This window comes from Electrophorus electricus, chromosome 23, assembly GCF_013358815.1.
Source record: "Electrophorus electricus isolate fEleEle1 chromosome 23, fEleEle1.pri, whole genome shotgun sequence".
In the NCBI taxonomy this organism is placed as follows: domain Eukaryota; kingdom Metazoa; phylum Chordata; class Actinopteri; order Gymnotiformes; family Gymnotidae; genus Electrophorus; species Electrophorus electricus.
In genome coordinates, this window is record NC_049557.1 from 2757294 (window position 1) to 2773253 (window position 15960).

The 15960-nt window shown below is 38.6% G+C and overlaps 1 protein-coding gene across 1 annotated transcript; it reads right to left on the bottom strand.

The window, feature by feature from the left end:
- Window positions 1-4088: 4088 nt before the first annotated feature.
- Window positions 4089-12233, bottom strand: foxp3b (forkhead box P3b). Its single transcript, XM_027012841.2, has 13 exons — window positions 12229-12233; window positions 11315-11374; window positions 9215-9326; window positions 8809-8917; window positions 8406-8538; window positions 8121-8219; window positions 7920-8007; window positions 7634-7708; window positions 7259-7397; window positions 6830-6906; window positions 6556-6657; window positions 4641-4762; window positions 4089-4365 (listed from the first exon to the last, which is right to left on the bottom strand). The coding sequence occupies exons 3-13, from the start codon at window positions 9314-9316 to the stop codon at window positions 4311-4313; spliced, it is 1101 nt and encodes a 366-aa protein (XP_026868642.2). The 5' UTR covers window positions 9317-9326; window positions 11315-11374; window positions 12229-12233; the 3' UTR covers window positions 4089-4310.
- Window positions 12234-15960: the final 3727 nt, after the last annotated feature.

The window sequence follows — 15960 nt, forward strand, 5'->3', positions numbered from 1 at the left end:
CAAAGCCCGCTTGACTGACAGTATCAAGGTGGCGAGAAGAACAGAGTGGCAGTTGAGTAGGGTGCAGCTTTGCAACCGGGATGCGCCACCGTCCAGCCTACGGTTTTAGAGCCGGATATGTCTGCGGAAGTATGGAGGACGTGAACAAGCGGGGCGGTGGGTTATGCTGAAATTCCTTTTTCTGATTCTGTATACCAATGGCTGAATTCTGGGAGCGGAGCTCTCCTTCACAGACATGTGCACAAGCGAGGCCATTTCCACAGAGAGTTTAATGAGGTTCGATGGAGCTTGGAGAAATTTGTCTCCCTTTTTGGTACTGTCATCCCCACAAGGTCAACAAAGGAAAGGGGCTCATGTTCTTAAGTCTCTTAAGGAGTAGGGTGCAAAATTCTAGTCTTCGCAGCAGCCCTAAGCTGAGCTAACATTGTATAAACAATCATTCACATCTATTTGGAGACAGCAAGAGCACTTGGCCTTTCCTAAGAGAGCTACATGATACTCACTGTGTAAGAGTTCCAGAGATTCTCGTACAATTAAATGCACAGCAGTATCTAAAAGATTCTGATCAAGATATAATACTGCTACAGGGAAAGTAGAGAAGCACTAAAAAAATGGGAATTTTGAAAGTGTAAAATATTAACTGTTTTCTTGATGTATATTTGGCTGTTGACGTGAGTATTACATGATAATGAAGAATTAAATAAACATGAAAATAAATCCAACATTATGTAAATCACAGAAAAAAACTGTATGGGACACTACATCCAATCCTCTTGTCTTTCTTGTCATTCTTTCTTTATTTTCTTGGAACAGCTTTTTATTTTTCATGTGAAAGTGTTCATAGTAACACTAGTAACACATTTAAAATGAAACATTCATTCATAATGCTTTTTATTCACCACAGCAGTAAAATCTTATCAAGACAGTAGAATTAATCTTGAACTTTGGTGAGTTTGGCTCACACCCATTGTAATTCATTGCCATGGTACCAGACTAATTCATGCAGTCTGTAAAATGTTTTTGTCTTAATGCGTAGTGGCAGCAGAAGCTTGTAATCTCCCAGGTGAGTGATGTTCTCTGGTGGGTGATCTTGTCTGGGCACGTGCTTATGAAGTACATGTGGCTTCTGTTGGTTTAGTCCGACAGGCTGTGAGTTAAGATCAGCCCTTAGCCTCCATAATCCCACTGAAAATGCAGAGAGAGGACAGGGGATATGCACTCTATCAGAAGTCAAACAGTGTGGGCCCAGTTCCTGCTGAGACAGGAAAACATGGACGCCTGGAGAGCACCATGAAAGCTTTTAGGGTCATCCACAGAGACAAAGGAACATGACTGCAGTGTTGCAGACATGTATCACGTGTGTTACTACCCCATGAGAGGATACATGTGAATACAATCTCAGCAAAGTTAAACAATCTTGCTGACAAAAGTGTGATTTTCAAGGAGTGTGATTTCAGAAGCACATACCGAAATACCCATCATCTAAGATGAAAATGCACCTCACAGAAAAACGAAAGGTCTGTTTGACTTGATCAAACGGCATCAAGGCTATCAAAGACATGTAAATTTCGGCGGCATAATTTCACTGTGGAAAACACCTTGAGAGTATGAGCAGTTGTGGGTTTCACAGCGCACACCGCGGAGATGGGGCACATCCTCCTTACAGCGCACGTAAATGGCACAATAAGAGATTAGTTCTCAGGTATTATTTATGGCCTGGTCACATGAGGTCTTCTAGCTGGTGTATAATATATACCCTGTCCTGCCTAGGGACAATTTAACACTTCTCTGTGATGTCATTCAGGGTTGCCTTTTCAGATACTCTTTATCTTTGTCTCGACCTGTCAGAAATACCAGGCCCTCGGCTATGGCAGAGAGCTCTCGGGTGTCAGCGACAGTGGACTGAGATGAGACGCCATTTTCCCAGCCTGAAATGCAATCTGGAGGCTTGGTTCATTCTCATTTATCTTTCTCTTCAAAGAGGGAATGAAAATGAACTTAAAAGGCAACTTTGTGAAAATCAATTCATCAAAAACCTCATCAAAAGCTTTGATGCTTACCATCTGCTAATTGTGATATAAGTCATATCATATTCATATATATCATCTCCTTTTCAAATAGAAGCTGCAGCACATCATGGATTTATATAGTTTTAAAGTGGACCCATGCACTAAGCATACCAATTTTCTGCCACTTTCTACATATACATATCCATACACTGAATCAATTTAATTAGGTTTAACCGTCATCACTGTTAAAAACAAACCGAAAAAAGGGTAAAATTGCTTTCTCCAAATGTACAACAGGGAATCCCAGTAGGACACAGCAGCACCATCTGATTCCATTGCCTTTTCCATCTTAGGCTGGGATAATGAAAATGCCGCAGCCATATAACATATGAGATTTGGGGGTTGAGACACCTGTTTGGAAGTCAGTGTCAAGGCTACAGGAAGAGCAGGTAATAAGCACCTGACAAGGTGAGTGGTGGCTGTTGGAATTTGTGAGGCTGTCCAGAAGCCCATATAATGGGCTGATTTCTCCAAAGGAGATACCCAGAGGATAACTGAGGTCCAGAAAAATTCAGTGCCCAAGGCAGCTGTCTGCTCTCTTTAATGAAATGGAACATCTGTAGAACTCAAGGCCATTAGAAAAAAAAAAAAAAAGAAGATCAGAAAAAAAGGACCCCCTCGTGAATTTGAAAGATACATCGCCAGAACTGGGCAAACAGCATTTACAGCTTCAGCAAAATGTTGGGGGTAAAATGTTCGAGCTATAAAATTTGGTATGTATTCTTGACCTTGATTGAGTTTAATGGCAAAAAAAAAATCCTGTTGAGAGTATCTGAACCTGAGTTGAATCAATAGCACTATATTTTAAAGCAGGTGTTAAATACTGGACTCTATCCTTTGGGTCTGGGATTCACATCATGACCTTACGGTAAACCTTGCCATTGTGCAGACAGGTGCACAGCAGTGATGGTAAGAGATCGCTAGGTGAACAAAAGGGACAGAGGAAGCTGGGGAGAACACAGAGGCTTGTGCAGGGAAGTCGCAAGGGACCTGATCATTTCATCTCTGCTGGAAGACAGAACAGAGACCCGCAGTGGCAAAGCCTCCGTTTATTTTTTTGCACCCCACCTCTCCACTATGACATTATGGTGTGCGTGCGCACGTGCACTTGCCAGTCATCTGTGAGTCTCCCATGACAGTCCTGCTTTTCATTTGCGCTCATCCAGTTTTTTCAAAGTCCAAATTCACCAGTAATTCTCTAATTTTTTTAAAGAATTTGCAAATTGTTTTATTTTTATATTTCTTCTTTTCCCCTTTATCGTAACCTGTTGCATGCTACTAACTAGCTAATGATGTTTTGAGGAATGAAGGAAAACCAATGTACATTCACTGTCAGAATCAATAGACAAGACTGGCACTCTGTTTCATCCGTTTGAGTCCGAGCTGTTTCTTTGATCAGCTCAGTGTGCCCGCCCCTCCTGACAGCAAAGCCTGCCCCATGGCTCAGGTCTGAAGGGTTATATACCAGTTACAGCTATCATACAGAAGTGAGTGTGCACACACACACACACACACACACACAGTTTTGTTTGTTTTTCCATTATCACTTTACCAAATTGAATCTTAAATCTGCAGCATAAATGATGTTTTCGTCTGACTCATTTCTGATGTATTTCGCCATGCAGTCTAAGAGAAAAGCAGTTACCACACCCAAATCCATGAGTCCTTATATCACAGAGTCTCCCTCTTCTGGCCAAACACTGTTATAACATAAACAAGGTGTGGCCTTGAAATTTCTGTTGAATAGCAGGCAATTTTTCACTTTTTTTTCTTTTTATGCCAGTGTTTTAATCTTATTAGGAAGATGAGGTATAAATATTGCTGAATCTAGGTAGTACAATGGAAATATAAAAGACATAATACATATGTATGGAATCAACAGAATGACTATTCATCCACAAAGAGTATTGTTAAGAATCAAAAGGAAATATTTAGTATAAAATATAGTTTAAAAAAGTAAAGAACATTTACTCATGATATAACAAATAAAGAAAAACATAAAACAAATACTGTAAAACAATTACTTCATCTGTAACAGTATTTTACATAATCTGCATGAACGATATGTGTGCAAGTCTATTTTGATGAGCTTTACCATTCTGAAGTGTTTGGGCCATTTAGTTTCGGTTGATCAGCATTTTCCAGCAAAGCAAGTCACATGAGAAAGTATAAGCAGATGACTCTGCTGTCTTTCATTAACATGGTACACAACGGTTTCTCAGTGTTGGACATCCGGCCGCCTTAGGGCACTTGGGAGGGGTTGGAAAAAGAAGCCAGCCATTTCAATGTACTGTCCCTAAAAGAACAAGGGCAATATTTAGTTTGACCTCATCAAATTGCAGTACCCGAGTTTATAGATTAAGAATAACTAATAGTCAGTTCGGTCACAGCCATGCTAGCTCAGGAAAGAAAATCACCTGACTTTGCAAAGAAAATCAAATTTCAAATGAATTTCAAATTAACCAGTGATTTTCTTTCTCCAGCATATTCTTTAACATATTAACATATTAAGTAACAGATTTTGATTGTAAAATGACTGATTTGGAATAGATTAGAGAAATGAAGTGTCACCTGTTAAACTTTTGACCCTTTCTCTTTTGAAATTCCCTTTCATCCACAGTCCACACAGCACCTTTCCGACCATCTACCCGCACAAAGCACTTATGGAGGCTGAGGTTGTGACGCACTGCATTCTGCTCACAAAAACATTTATTGTTTCAACGCAGCATGAACTCTCATTTGTTGTGAATTAGTAAAGTTTTGAAGCAAACAAATCCATTTTTCTTTTTCCAAAAAGAGCTGTGTAAATATTGAGATGTGATTTCACCGTATCGTCACTGCCATCTAGTGGACATAAATGTACAGATTCAAAATTCTGGTTCAGCTCTGGTTCAGTCCACTCGGATTTACAGTGCATCTGGAAAGTATTCATAGCGCATCACTTTTTCCACATTTTGTTATGTTTCTCCCATTTTTCTTTGCAGAACCTCTCAAGCGCCATCAAGTTGGATGGGGAGCGTCAGGGCACAGCCATTTTCAGATCTCTCCAGAGATGTTCAATTGGGTTCAAGTCTTGGCTCTGGTTGGGACACTCAAGAACATTCACAGAGTTGTCCCGAAGCCACTCCTTTGTTATCTTAGCTGTGTGCTTAGGGTCGTTGTCCTGTTGGAAGATGAAACTTTGCCCCAGTCTGAGGTCCAGAGCACTCTGGACCTGGTTTTCTTCAAGGATATCTCTGTACATTGCGGCTTTCATCTTTCCCTTAACCCTGACAAGTCTCCCAGTTCCTGCTGCCAAAAAACAACCCCACAGCATGATGCTACCACCACCATGCTTCACTGGATTAGATGGTATTAGGTGATGAGCGGTGCCTGGTTTCCTTCAGACATGATGCTTGGCATTCAGGCCAAAGAGTTCAATCTTTGTTCTATCAGAGCAAAGAATTTTGTTTCTTATGATCTGAGAGTCCTTTAGGTGCCTTTTGGCAAACTCCAAGTGGGCTGTCTTGTGCCTTTTACTGAGAAGTGGCTTCCATCTGGCCACTCTATCCTACAGGCCTTATTGGTGGAGTGCTACAGAAATTGCTGTCCTTCTTGAAGGTTCTCCTCTCTCCTTAGAGCAACGCTGAAGCTCTGTCAGAGTGACCCTTGGGTTCTCGGTCACCTCCCTGACTAAGGCCCTTCTACCCCGATCACTCAGATTGGCCGGGCCGCCAGCTCTAGGAAGAGTCCTGGTGGTTCCAATCTTCTTTCATTTACGGATGATGGAGGCCACTGTGCTCACTGGGACCTTCAATGCTGCAGAAATTTTTCTGTACCTGTCCCCCGATCTGCGCCACGATATAATCCTGTCTCAGAGGTCTACAGACAATTCCTTGGACCTCGTGGCTTGGTTTGTGCTCTGACATGTACTGTCAACTATGAGACCTTATATAGACAGGTGTGTGCCTTTCCAAATCATATCCAATCAACTCGATTTACCACAGGTGGACTCCAATCAAGTTGTGGAAACAATTGAATGTTGATCAGTGGAAACAGGATGCACCTGAGCTCCATTTTGAGTGTCATGGCAAAGGCTGTGATTACTTATGTACATGTGATTTTTTTTTTTTTTTTTTACTTTTAATAAATTTGCAAAAATTACAAACAAACGTTTTTCACTTTGTCATTATGGGGTATTGTGTGTAGAATTTTGAGGGAAAATGAATTTAATCCATTTTGGAATAAGGCTGTAACATAACAAAATGTGGAAAAAGTGAAGCACTGTGAATACTTTCCGGATGCACTGTACATTCAACCCCAATTCAAGACTTCAGTGTGTAAACCATGAAACAGAAATTCAGGCAGTTCAACAGATGCTCAAAAATGTAGTCCTCCATTCAATACCACTCTACATTTATATATAGCATTTTTAAAATGATGAACATATTTAAAGATGTTCTGTGATTCAGGCTTCAGTGAAGTACACTCAGGTATGGCATAATACCTTCCAAGTCGGAGTGTTGTGACGGAAGTAAAAGAACATTTGAATAAACCAGTTGTAGATCTCATTCAGTGCCCTTTGCTTATCTGGTGCCTCTAATATTGACTAATGGGGAAAACAGAAATATAAAAATATAAAAATAACAGTAAGATTGCCTATTAAATGTCCATTTACATGTGTTATTTACAACATATGTGCATACAGATTGAAAAATTAAGAATGTAATAAGATATTAATGATTCAAGGCATGTATCATTTGCAGAAACCGTATACTTACCCATCTGATAAGAAAGGCATATGTGTATGGTGGTCTGATATTGACATATTTGTAACACTCCATACTGCTTACAAAATCTACCATGAAGAGGAAGAAGTTATTTTTGGCATAACATATGATTAGAGATATTAGAGTCATCTTGGAAATGAAATTAAGATCAATTTCTTCCCTTTTTTTTTTTTTTTAGATTTGTCTATGTATGAAGGACACAAGAGAGTTTTAGTGTAGACCCATGGCTCGCGTTAACCTGTGAGCATGCGTGTGTATACATGTGTATGCCTGTGTATTCATGTGGATGCATGTGTATACGTGTATACGCATGTGTTTGCCTTTGCATACATATGTATGCATGTATGCATATGCATGTGTATGTGTGTGTGCTATCCACCCTGACAGGCCGGGGAAAGCCAGTGGGTGAGTAGGTGTTACCTGACGGTAGGTGTGGGGCAGGTGGGGGCCAGTATTCCTGGCGCCCTGCTACCTCGCTGGCCCATCCTGGCCCTCCATCTGGCTCCTCGAACGTTGGCACGCTCAATGCCAGCATACTGGGCCAGCCCAGGCCTGCTCTCTGACACAGAACCACATGACACACTTCACACTTCACACACAAACACTTCATACAGGAGCAAAAACAGCAACTGTTGGAATGGTTAAGAAAAACAATAAACATGGACAAGATGGACTTTCAGTCTTTGTTGTATTCTGGATAGTGGAAGTAGGTACAGCTTTGCATGGGGTTTCCACAGCGTGAATAAGAGTGAGAAAGAGATGGTGATCAGGGGTGAAAATGGTGTGCCCTCTTACTAGCTGTGCGGGGGTGTGTTCAGACACTCTTAAGTGGAGCCGCATGGCTTGAAGTTTCTGTCTCTCCTTAATGAGCTTAAGCCCATTGAGCCCATTTCATGATCACAGGGTTGAAAACAAGGGTCAAATAGCCAAAAAAAAAAGGGGGGGGGGGGAAAAGATCAGTATAAGAGATGACCTAAGTGATGACTATTTGTGAATATGACAAGCAAATCTTTTACTTTTCTATCCTGTTTATACATAATACTGCTATTTATTCCCATATGAATGCTCCGTCTCATCATACCTGATGCTCCATATGCTGCACCCTTTCTTGCTGCACCTTACACTGTGCAATAGTTATTTCTCCACAGCTGTGCCCATGGTTCAAGTGCCTGGACAGAAAAAATAAATCCTCAAAAAGAAATAAATCCATCAGAAGCTGTTTCAAAGGACAGCCAAACATTTGGCATATTTGATTAAAATGCTTAAAAAACTGAACACTCACTCCAGAAAAACAGCATACTCATCAAAGGCTTCATCACAGCTTGGCCAGCGACATCGTCCATTGATGAATAGTGATCTTATCACCTCTGACTGGACAAGGCTGTGAAGGAGAAATGTACATTATAAATTCCAAATCAAATTCCAAAAAATATTTTCTCCAGATCTTTCATGAGAGATCTGCTGGATGTACTGGTGGAAGTAGAAAGGAAGTTATCCTATACATGGCTTAGTTATTTCGAAGGCATCTGAAATTCCATTTGCCCAGATGGGCAGTGTAGGATGTCACCTGATTGGCTGAGCGCAGGGGGTCTTGTGTTGACTGGTGTGTAACAGAGTTCGACTCGAGCCTGTGTCCTTTGTCTTGAGCAAGGCCACTGGTTCACGTTCATCTGGTGAAGGCTGAGAGACACTGGCATGTCCTAGGGAGAGTATAACACCAGGAGACGTAAGACTTATGACTTATGACTTTCACAAATTTTTGTCTGATAGGCAAACACTATCATAAATCTGAAACCTAAATGATTTTGATGTACAAGAACACATATTTTTGTAAAATCCATATTTATCCCTCAGTAATAAGGAACTGTATTCTGCTGAACATGGTCAATAGGTTGATTATCTTGCGAGCAGACATATACTAGCTCAGATAAAATGTGCAATATTGAATGCTTTCTTGACACGGTACAAACCCAGAGGTAGCAGAGAGGTCGAGCAGAGCACAGATGGTCTGTTTTGCCTTAGCTGAACACTGTGAAGTGGTAGCTGGAGAAAGTGCATAGGTGCTGCCTTAACAGCATTCTGCACACAGACATGCACACACACACACACACACACACACACACACACACACACACACACACACACACACACACATGCAAACATAGTCACACAAAGCATTTCACATTTGCATGACACTCCCTTAAAGCTGCTTCTGGCAGGGAAACACAAAGGCATTTTTCATAGAAAAATAATAACACATTGGTGTGAACAAAATAAAAGTGTTTATGAAACAACAAAAATTAATTTCAAAGTGTAGTCTTTCAAATGTTTTAGAGGAGAACCATTCTGTGGTGTAAACTTGAATTTACCGATCACCTGAGACGATGGGTGTTCATCGGGCTCTTCTTTCAGAGCTGGAGATTCCTCTCCATCACCTGTACGCTTCGCCCCATCACGCTCACTCTTGGACTGTGGCATGCTCGGAACTCTAAAATAAAAACAAGCAGCCCACGGAAGCATTGCAAAAGACTGCTCATTGTTTCTGTCCTATATTTAAATAGAAATTAGAAAGTGAAGTCAGCCACTAAACTGCTGCTGTGATATTCATCAGTGTAGGCTTTAGAGAAACTCTTGCAACTGTTGTTTTGACTTTGTACTTCAGAGAAAAGACTTCTGTTTCTTATGTTAACTACTTCACTGCAGCAGCATACTCAAATATCCTCAAAAGAAGGCAATTGGGGCAAAAATGTAAATGGTTTTCTCTCAAGACAACCACAGCAATCATCAGGGTTTCTCCCTGCCCTTCACTAACATCATGAGGACCGATGAAACAGGATGGGTGATGCAGATGGTAAGATGCAAAACACAGTGAATCTGCCATAGTAGTAGAGGCACTCCCACAGCACACTGCAAACCTGATACTACAGGGATATAGAGAAGGCCATAGGACAGCATGCCGGCAGGGATTTAGAGGCCCTTCGCACGCATGCTCCCACATGGTTTAATTTGGTGAAGAAGCACATGCGCTTCAATTTCTGAAGTACATCTTCTCCCACCTCTCAGGAAACCACACATACACACCGCACGTATACTCTCTCTATCTCTCTCTCTCTCTCTCTCTCTCTCTCTATCTCTCTCTCTCTCATACACACACACACACACTCATACAAATGCATATACACTCATTTTGCATTTTGCAAAAACATGCACAAGAAAAGCCACCCAGGAAGGGGAAATGGGATTATGGGTAAACAGAAAGAGAAAGTTTGCAATCTTTGTGGTTATTGATATTATAGTGGAGCACAGAACATTGCAAGATTAAAAATAAATGGTTAAATGTTGCATATTCTCGCTGATCATGTCTATTGTTTAAAAAATGTCAAAGATACTGTAAAATAATTAAATTAAAAGAAAAAAGTATAAGACAATTACATTTAATTGCAAAGGACTGTAATCATATCAACAATCTGTTGTGGAAAATGTTCAGTAACATTATCACTAGGTTATTTATACACTTTTTATCTGCTTTTTTTTAATCTACAATGTACAGGATTAGATCAGGCAAGAGATGTTGCTATGTGGACAAAAAGAAATAAACAAGTAAATAAATAAGTAGTGATAAATAAGTATGGCTTGTATATAAACAAATTGCTGTTTTGGAAATCATCTTTAGTGATGGAAAATTAGTCATCGGCCAGGGTCAATGATTGTCTCTTTTTTCTTCACACCATGGAACGTTTCGTTATTATGCACAACTCTCTCACAAAGGCCTTCACATGTGTGGGGTTTGAAACTGGTAAAAGTCCATTCTGGAATCAGTTTCTACCAAATACTCAGTCTATCACATATTGTTTGTAGAAATGAGAAAATTGTTCTGAAAATAACTATTTTTAGGTGTTTTTCATTTTCAAGAGAATGCACACTAAGGCATATGCAATGTGAAACGTAAGTTTGATACAACACCCAAAAGTTATGACTATACACACCATTCAGACATTCCACCTACACATGCATTTTGGTTATTTTCATCTGATAAAAACATTAACTATGCAAAGGTGAATCTGGTATCTGAAATTTTAACAATTTAAATTGAAGCTCAATTATTTCATTGGCAATTTGTTAATAAATACAACAAATAAAACTTCTGTGCACCAAACATCAAACTAGATCATGAAAATGCAAAAAGACCATATATCAAAGTGCACAAAAATAGTTTTGACTTCTTGTTCATATTTAGATATGAAATAAGTACGCCCCCCCCCATAAAAGCCAAATAAAGATTAAAAAAACAGAGCGCACATGCATACACAAACACACGCATACACACACACACATGCATACACACACACACACACACACACGCACACAAATGCACATAATCAACAAGTCAAAACAATGTTTTATGTACATTATATTCAGTACATTTATTGTACTTTAGGATGCCATTCAGTAATAACTGAATAGGAAAGCAATTACCTGCTCAGGAAAAGACGACCTTCGCTTTGGACTTTGTGTACCTCCTGTTCTCTTCCTGTGCTGTTCAGGTTGACAAGAATGAAGAAAAAATAGATACAAACTGACTTTTTGCCATCCAACTTAGTAAATATCCTTTTTGAAGGCTATGATCAGTGGCTTGCATAAGAAAGTGGCACTTTATCTCTTATGATGACTTTGAAAAATAAATAAATACATCATTTGAAAAGACCCTAGTATTCCATCTCTTGTATACCTGTGGCACTCCTAAGTGAACTGAAGTTATGAGAGCACTTTGCGTGGTGAGGAAAGACTCAGGCATGCTACATTAAACATTCTGACTTGAAAAGTCACAGCAACTCTTGACACATTTTTTCTGCAATGGCAAAAGTATTTACAAACATTCTGACACAGATTGCTTACATTGAATTTGACGCCATAATAAGTGCAAAGGTATATAGTCTAAAGTAGTTTTAAACACACCTACTCTTAATTTTTTCTGTTTTCTACTCTTTTGAGTAATTGTGAAGATATCAAAACTATGGCATGACAAATGAAATTATGCAGTAACCAAAGAAAAAAATTAAACAAATCAAATGTTTAGATGCATGATAGTAGCTATCCTGTGCTGTGTCAGTTTTGCACACTGTTGGCATTCCCTCAACGATGAAGCAGCTACTTGGATCTTGGATGAACTTGGAAGTTTTTGCTTGGGGAACAAATGTATACATATGAACACAACTGTGCAATTGTCACTATTTCACTATTTTAATTTGCCTGAGAAACTAATTTAAGCCTTTAAATCTTTGATATTATGACAAATATACATTCAATTATATATATATATATATATATATATATATATATATATATATGAATGCAGTGTTAAAATATAGCTTATTCATTGTAAGACTCACCTGAAGTTGACTCCTCACTCTTAGAAAATCATGCAGCATGGAATCAATGTCTGGCCTTATTTATATATGGAAAATGCTAGATGTCAAAAAGGAAATTAGCAAGAAACAGTACACTGAAACTTTCTGGTTGGGTCACAAAACATGATGTAATAATGATGATAAGAATTATAATCTGAATGCAGAAGATATAGCACAAAACACAAATATAAATATATAACAAAAGCAAAAAATCTGCTCAAAATTGATACATCAATACTGAGATAAAAAAGTGGAATTATGATGGATAAGAACGATCTGCCACCCCTTGCTGATAATGAATAGATTATTAATGTGTCTTTAATGTATGACTTTTTTGTTAGATTCTAAAAAAACATATGTGCATTTATGTTTCTTTGAATTCACAAAATTATCAGAACATTTCTACACTTCCACAAAATTCTCATAACTTTAGCAAATGTTGCAAATGTGATTTACAAATCATTGCCCTAAAAAATCATAATGAAATGAATAAAAAATCCTAATTCCTTTTAATTTATTTTACACAGTTATCAGCTGTTGGGAACAATTTATGTATTTCAATAAATCGTCTACTATCCAATAGTCTAAAATGGCTTTGTATTTAAAAAACATAATAAATACATTGGAATATTGTTTTCACTTCTACTTTTGAAGTTATGAGGTTTTCTTATGACACTGACAAAATATTCACGGCCATTGTTACAAAATGTTTTGTTAAATTCAAAAATTCTAGGTAAAAAACACAAATGAGATGTGCCCTATTCCCTATCCCTTACAATTTGGATCCCTACATAGAGGACTATTAAACGGAACAGAATTTGAGAAGGTGGTGAACCATTACACTATGCATAAGGGGTTGCCATACAGTTTCACAAAAGTAATCATCCTTGTTGATTCACATGCCTCCCCCCCCCCCCCCCCCAAAAAAAAGATGCTCCTTCTGAGTTCACATGGTTACCACATCTTCATCAGTCCCTGAGATTATCAAATGGCTTGGTAGCTAATTAGCTAGCTAGCTTGTAAAAAAAGATTTTAAACATAAAAATACTTGTCGTGAACCTACAAATTCACTATAAACTACAAATTCAAACTCTGTGTTTGCAGAAAGAACTTTGAAGAACTGAAGGCATTTCTTGTTTTCCTTGCTACTGACATTTGTAAAAGACCTGTGAAATTTATGAAGACATCACCATCATTCCTCAGTTTCCTGAGAGAAACTGGATGTGAATATTCAAACCAAACAACATGGTGAATTATGAATATTCCTTGCTTGCTGGGGTACTTTGTTTATACACTACTTGTTGCTGTGCGGTGGAATTCTTATAGTGCACTGGATATCCTGCACTATGTGACAAGACTACAAGATGGCAGAACCCCAAAGTTGCACTTTATATAGTGAATAGGATACAGTTTTAGACACAGCTTAGATGTTTTTAAGGTTATTCAATCAATTTTGTCATCATTTGCTGCCATTTAATGTTATCACTTGTATTTAATTTCATGACCTTATTTGCTTTTATTTCAACTCCCAGACTAAAGTGTTTTTAAGAAATGACAGGAACATTGTGAAAAATTGTAATAATGCCTATAATAAACACATTGTTATCTGTAGTTCTTTCTATCTCTCTCTATATCTGGTCTATTTTTACACATATCCACAGCTACTATATGAAAATACTTCTGAATATAGTGATTCATCCATAATTTGTGTAATATTCTATGACTCAGTAATTCTCTTTGTAGGTGTGCCATATATATGAGATTCAGCTGATTTGAGCCTTTTCTGTGGTGCCGTTGTTACTGAAACTAGGTGGCCCACAATTTGACCCTGACTGGCTACAGGGACAAAACTGGAACAGCAGACATTTTCACATGTGCGTGAGTGTGTGAATCAGGGCTTAGTTCAAAATTGCAATTTTTTTAAAATTATGTTTCACTTTACTTTGTTTATGGAATTTTGATGTACCTTACACATTTAACAGTTGTAATCAAAAGCACCACAGCTGTCATCGTCTGCACTAGCGTGGTCATCAATGTCATTAATGAAGGCTCTGCTATTTCTCTAAAATGCCTTTGCCATTATACCCATCACATTCTTTTTTTAAAAAACTAAATCACATGTAGAATTTAAGAGGAAGGCAACAAAAAACTTAAAGAAAATTGATCTGTGGGACTGTCCTCCTGAGGTAAATGATGACGAGACTTCATGCTGACAGCCTGTTTTGTTCAGATCACTTATTTTTGTGGTTGGCAAATGTGAACTGCTAACACCGCATATGCCTTGTACATTGACTGTTGCATTCTGATTTCTGTGAAAAACATGTGCATGTGTTCATGCCCTGACAAATGTGCTAAGGTAAACAGTTTCATAGGAGCAGAATTTACTTTTTACTGTGATGAATCACATAGTGTTCAGACCATCAAGAGCATGAATGTGGCCTTATTTTTGGAGCTGGAGCTCAGCAAAAGCTGACATGCATAATATGATGTATGGCTCTTTAGTTTCAGCCTTAAAAATGAATCAGTCTACAAATGAGTAAGAAATTGTGGTCTCTCGACAGTAATTAAGTCCTTCAAGCACTCTGAAATTGCAGTATGACAATAAGTGTACATTGTGACACAGCACTAGGAAGTGCCTGTGTTAAAGGAGAAATCTAGATTCTAGAACCTCATGTCACCTGTGTGCAATCTTCTCCTTTATACAGCAAAAGAATGAACATTTGCCCACTATGAGGCGCTAGTGTTTTTAGACCAATGACACAGACTCAGTCAGGGAGTTTAAAGTGACACGTCTTCCATTTCATAGTAGGTATGGAGAAAGCAGTTTTTTGTAACACCTAAGTAATGACAAACCCACAGAAAGAAACACACACACACACACACAAATAATTAATACATTACTACAGTTGCCATGCACTTTTACTCATGTTCATATACTGACCAAGGTTTAAAAAGCATATTATATTACTCAGAATTAGATTATAAAATGACATGTGATTGGTGAAGTGAATTAAGTCAAGTCACATACTAGCCTGAGTTTGGTTTATTAAATGTGTCCCGTGTTCATCTTAGAACATGAACAGAAAAAAAGGAGTAGAGTAGTGGCATTCAAACCTGGACCTCAAATCCAATGTCACATTTACCTCTCTTTCACAGATGGGCTCGCACATTCTCATTTTAATCCTTTCCAGTGGCTGTCTATGTGTCCTGGGCACTTTTCCATTTTGTCAGGTGAGGCCATCTGTTCACTGGGCTTCCAGCGGTTCAAGCAGCTGCTCAGGCAGGCATAAGGGCACACGGCGGAGCATTGTGTCATGCAGAGACAAAACACCTTTTTACCAGCAACTCACAGACAGACTAAATGCTCCTGCACCAAGAGCACACTGGGTGAGCTGGTTTCCCACGTTCCTCATTTCAGTCAAATGTGTACTGAGTCAAAGGACATGCATCTGACAAAGCAGGCTAGAGAAATTCTGTGTGGATTTCTCAGGTGATACTGTAAGTAATCAGGACCAGACAGACCTTTGAATGCCGACCATCTTGCAATCTCTCCTGCACATGAAGTTTCTTTTAAACACAGGTCCCTCTGTGTTTTATAAAATATGTTAACTCTTGACAAAACAGTTTTTATTTTTTTAACTTCATAAAATAAATTCAGATTTTTTATTACAGTAAGACATGACCACTAAACTTTCAAATTCACCTCGTATGTGT

What these genes read in the sequence shown, in the direction of transcription:
- foxp3b (XM_027012841.2), bottom strand. Translation starts at nt 9,316, where the DNA reads ATGCCACAGTCCAAGAGTGAGCGTGATGGGGCGAAGCGTACAGGTGAT. An exon ending in ATGCCTTTCTTATCAGATGG is followed by an intron (nt 6,658 to 6,829) that starts GTAAGTATACGG and finishes TTTCCCCATTAG; the next exon opens with TCAATATTAGAGGCACCAGA. An exon ending in AAGGGTCAAAAGTTTAACAG is followed by an intron (nt 4,366 to 4,640) that starts GTGACACTTCAT and finishes TTGTTCTTTTAG; the next exon opens with GGACAGTACATTGAAATGGC.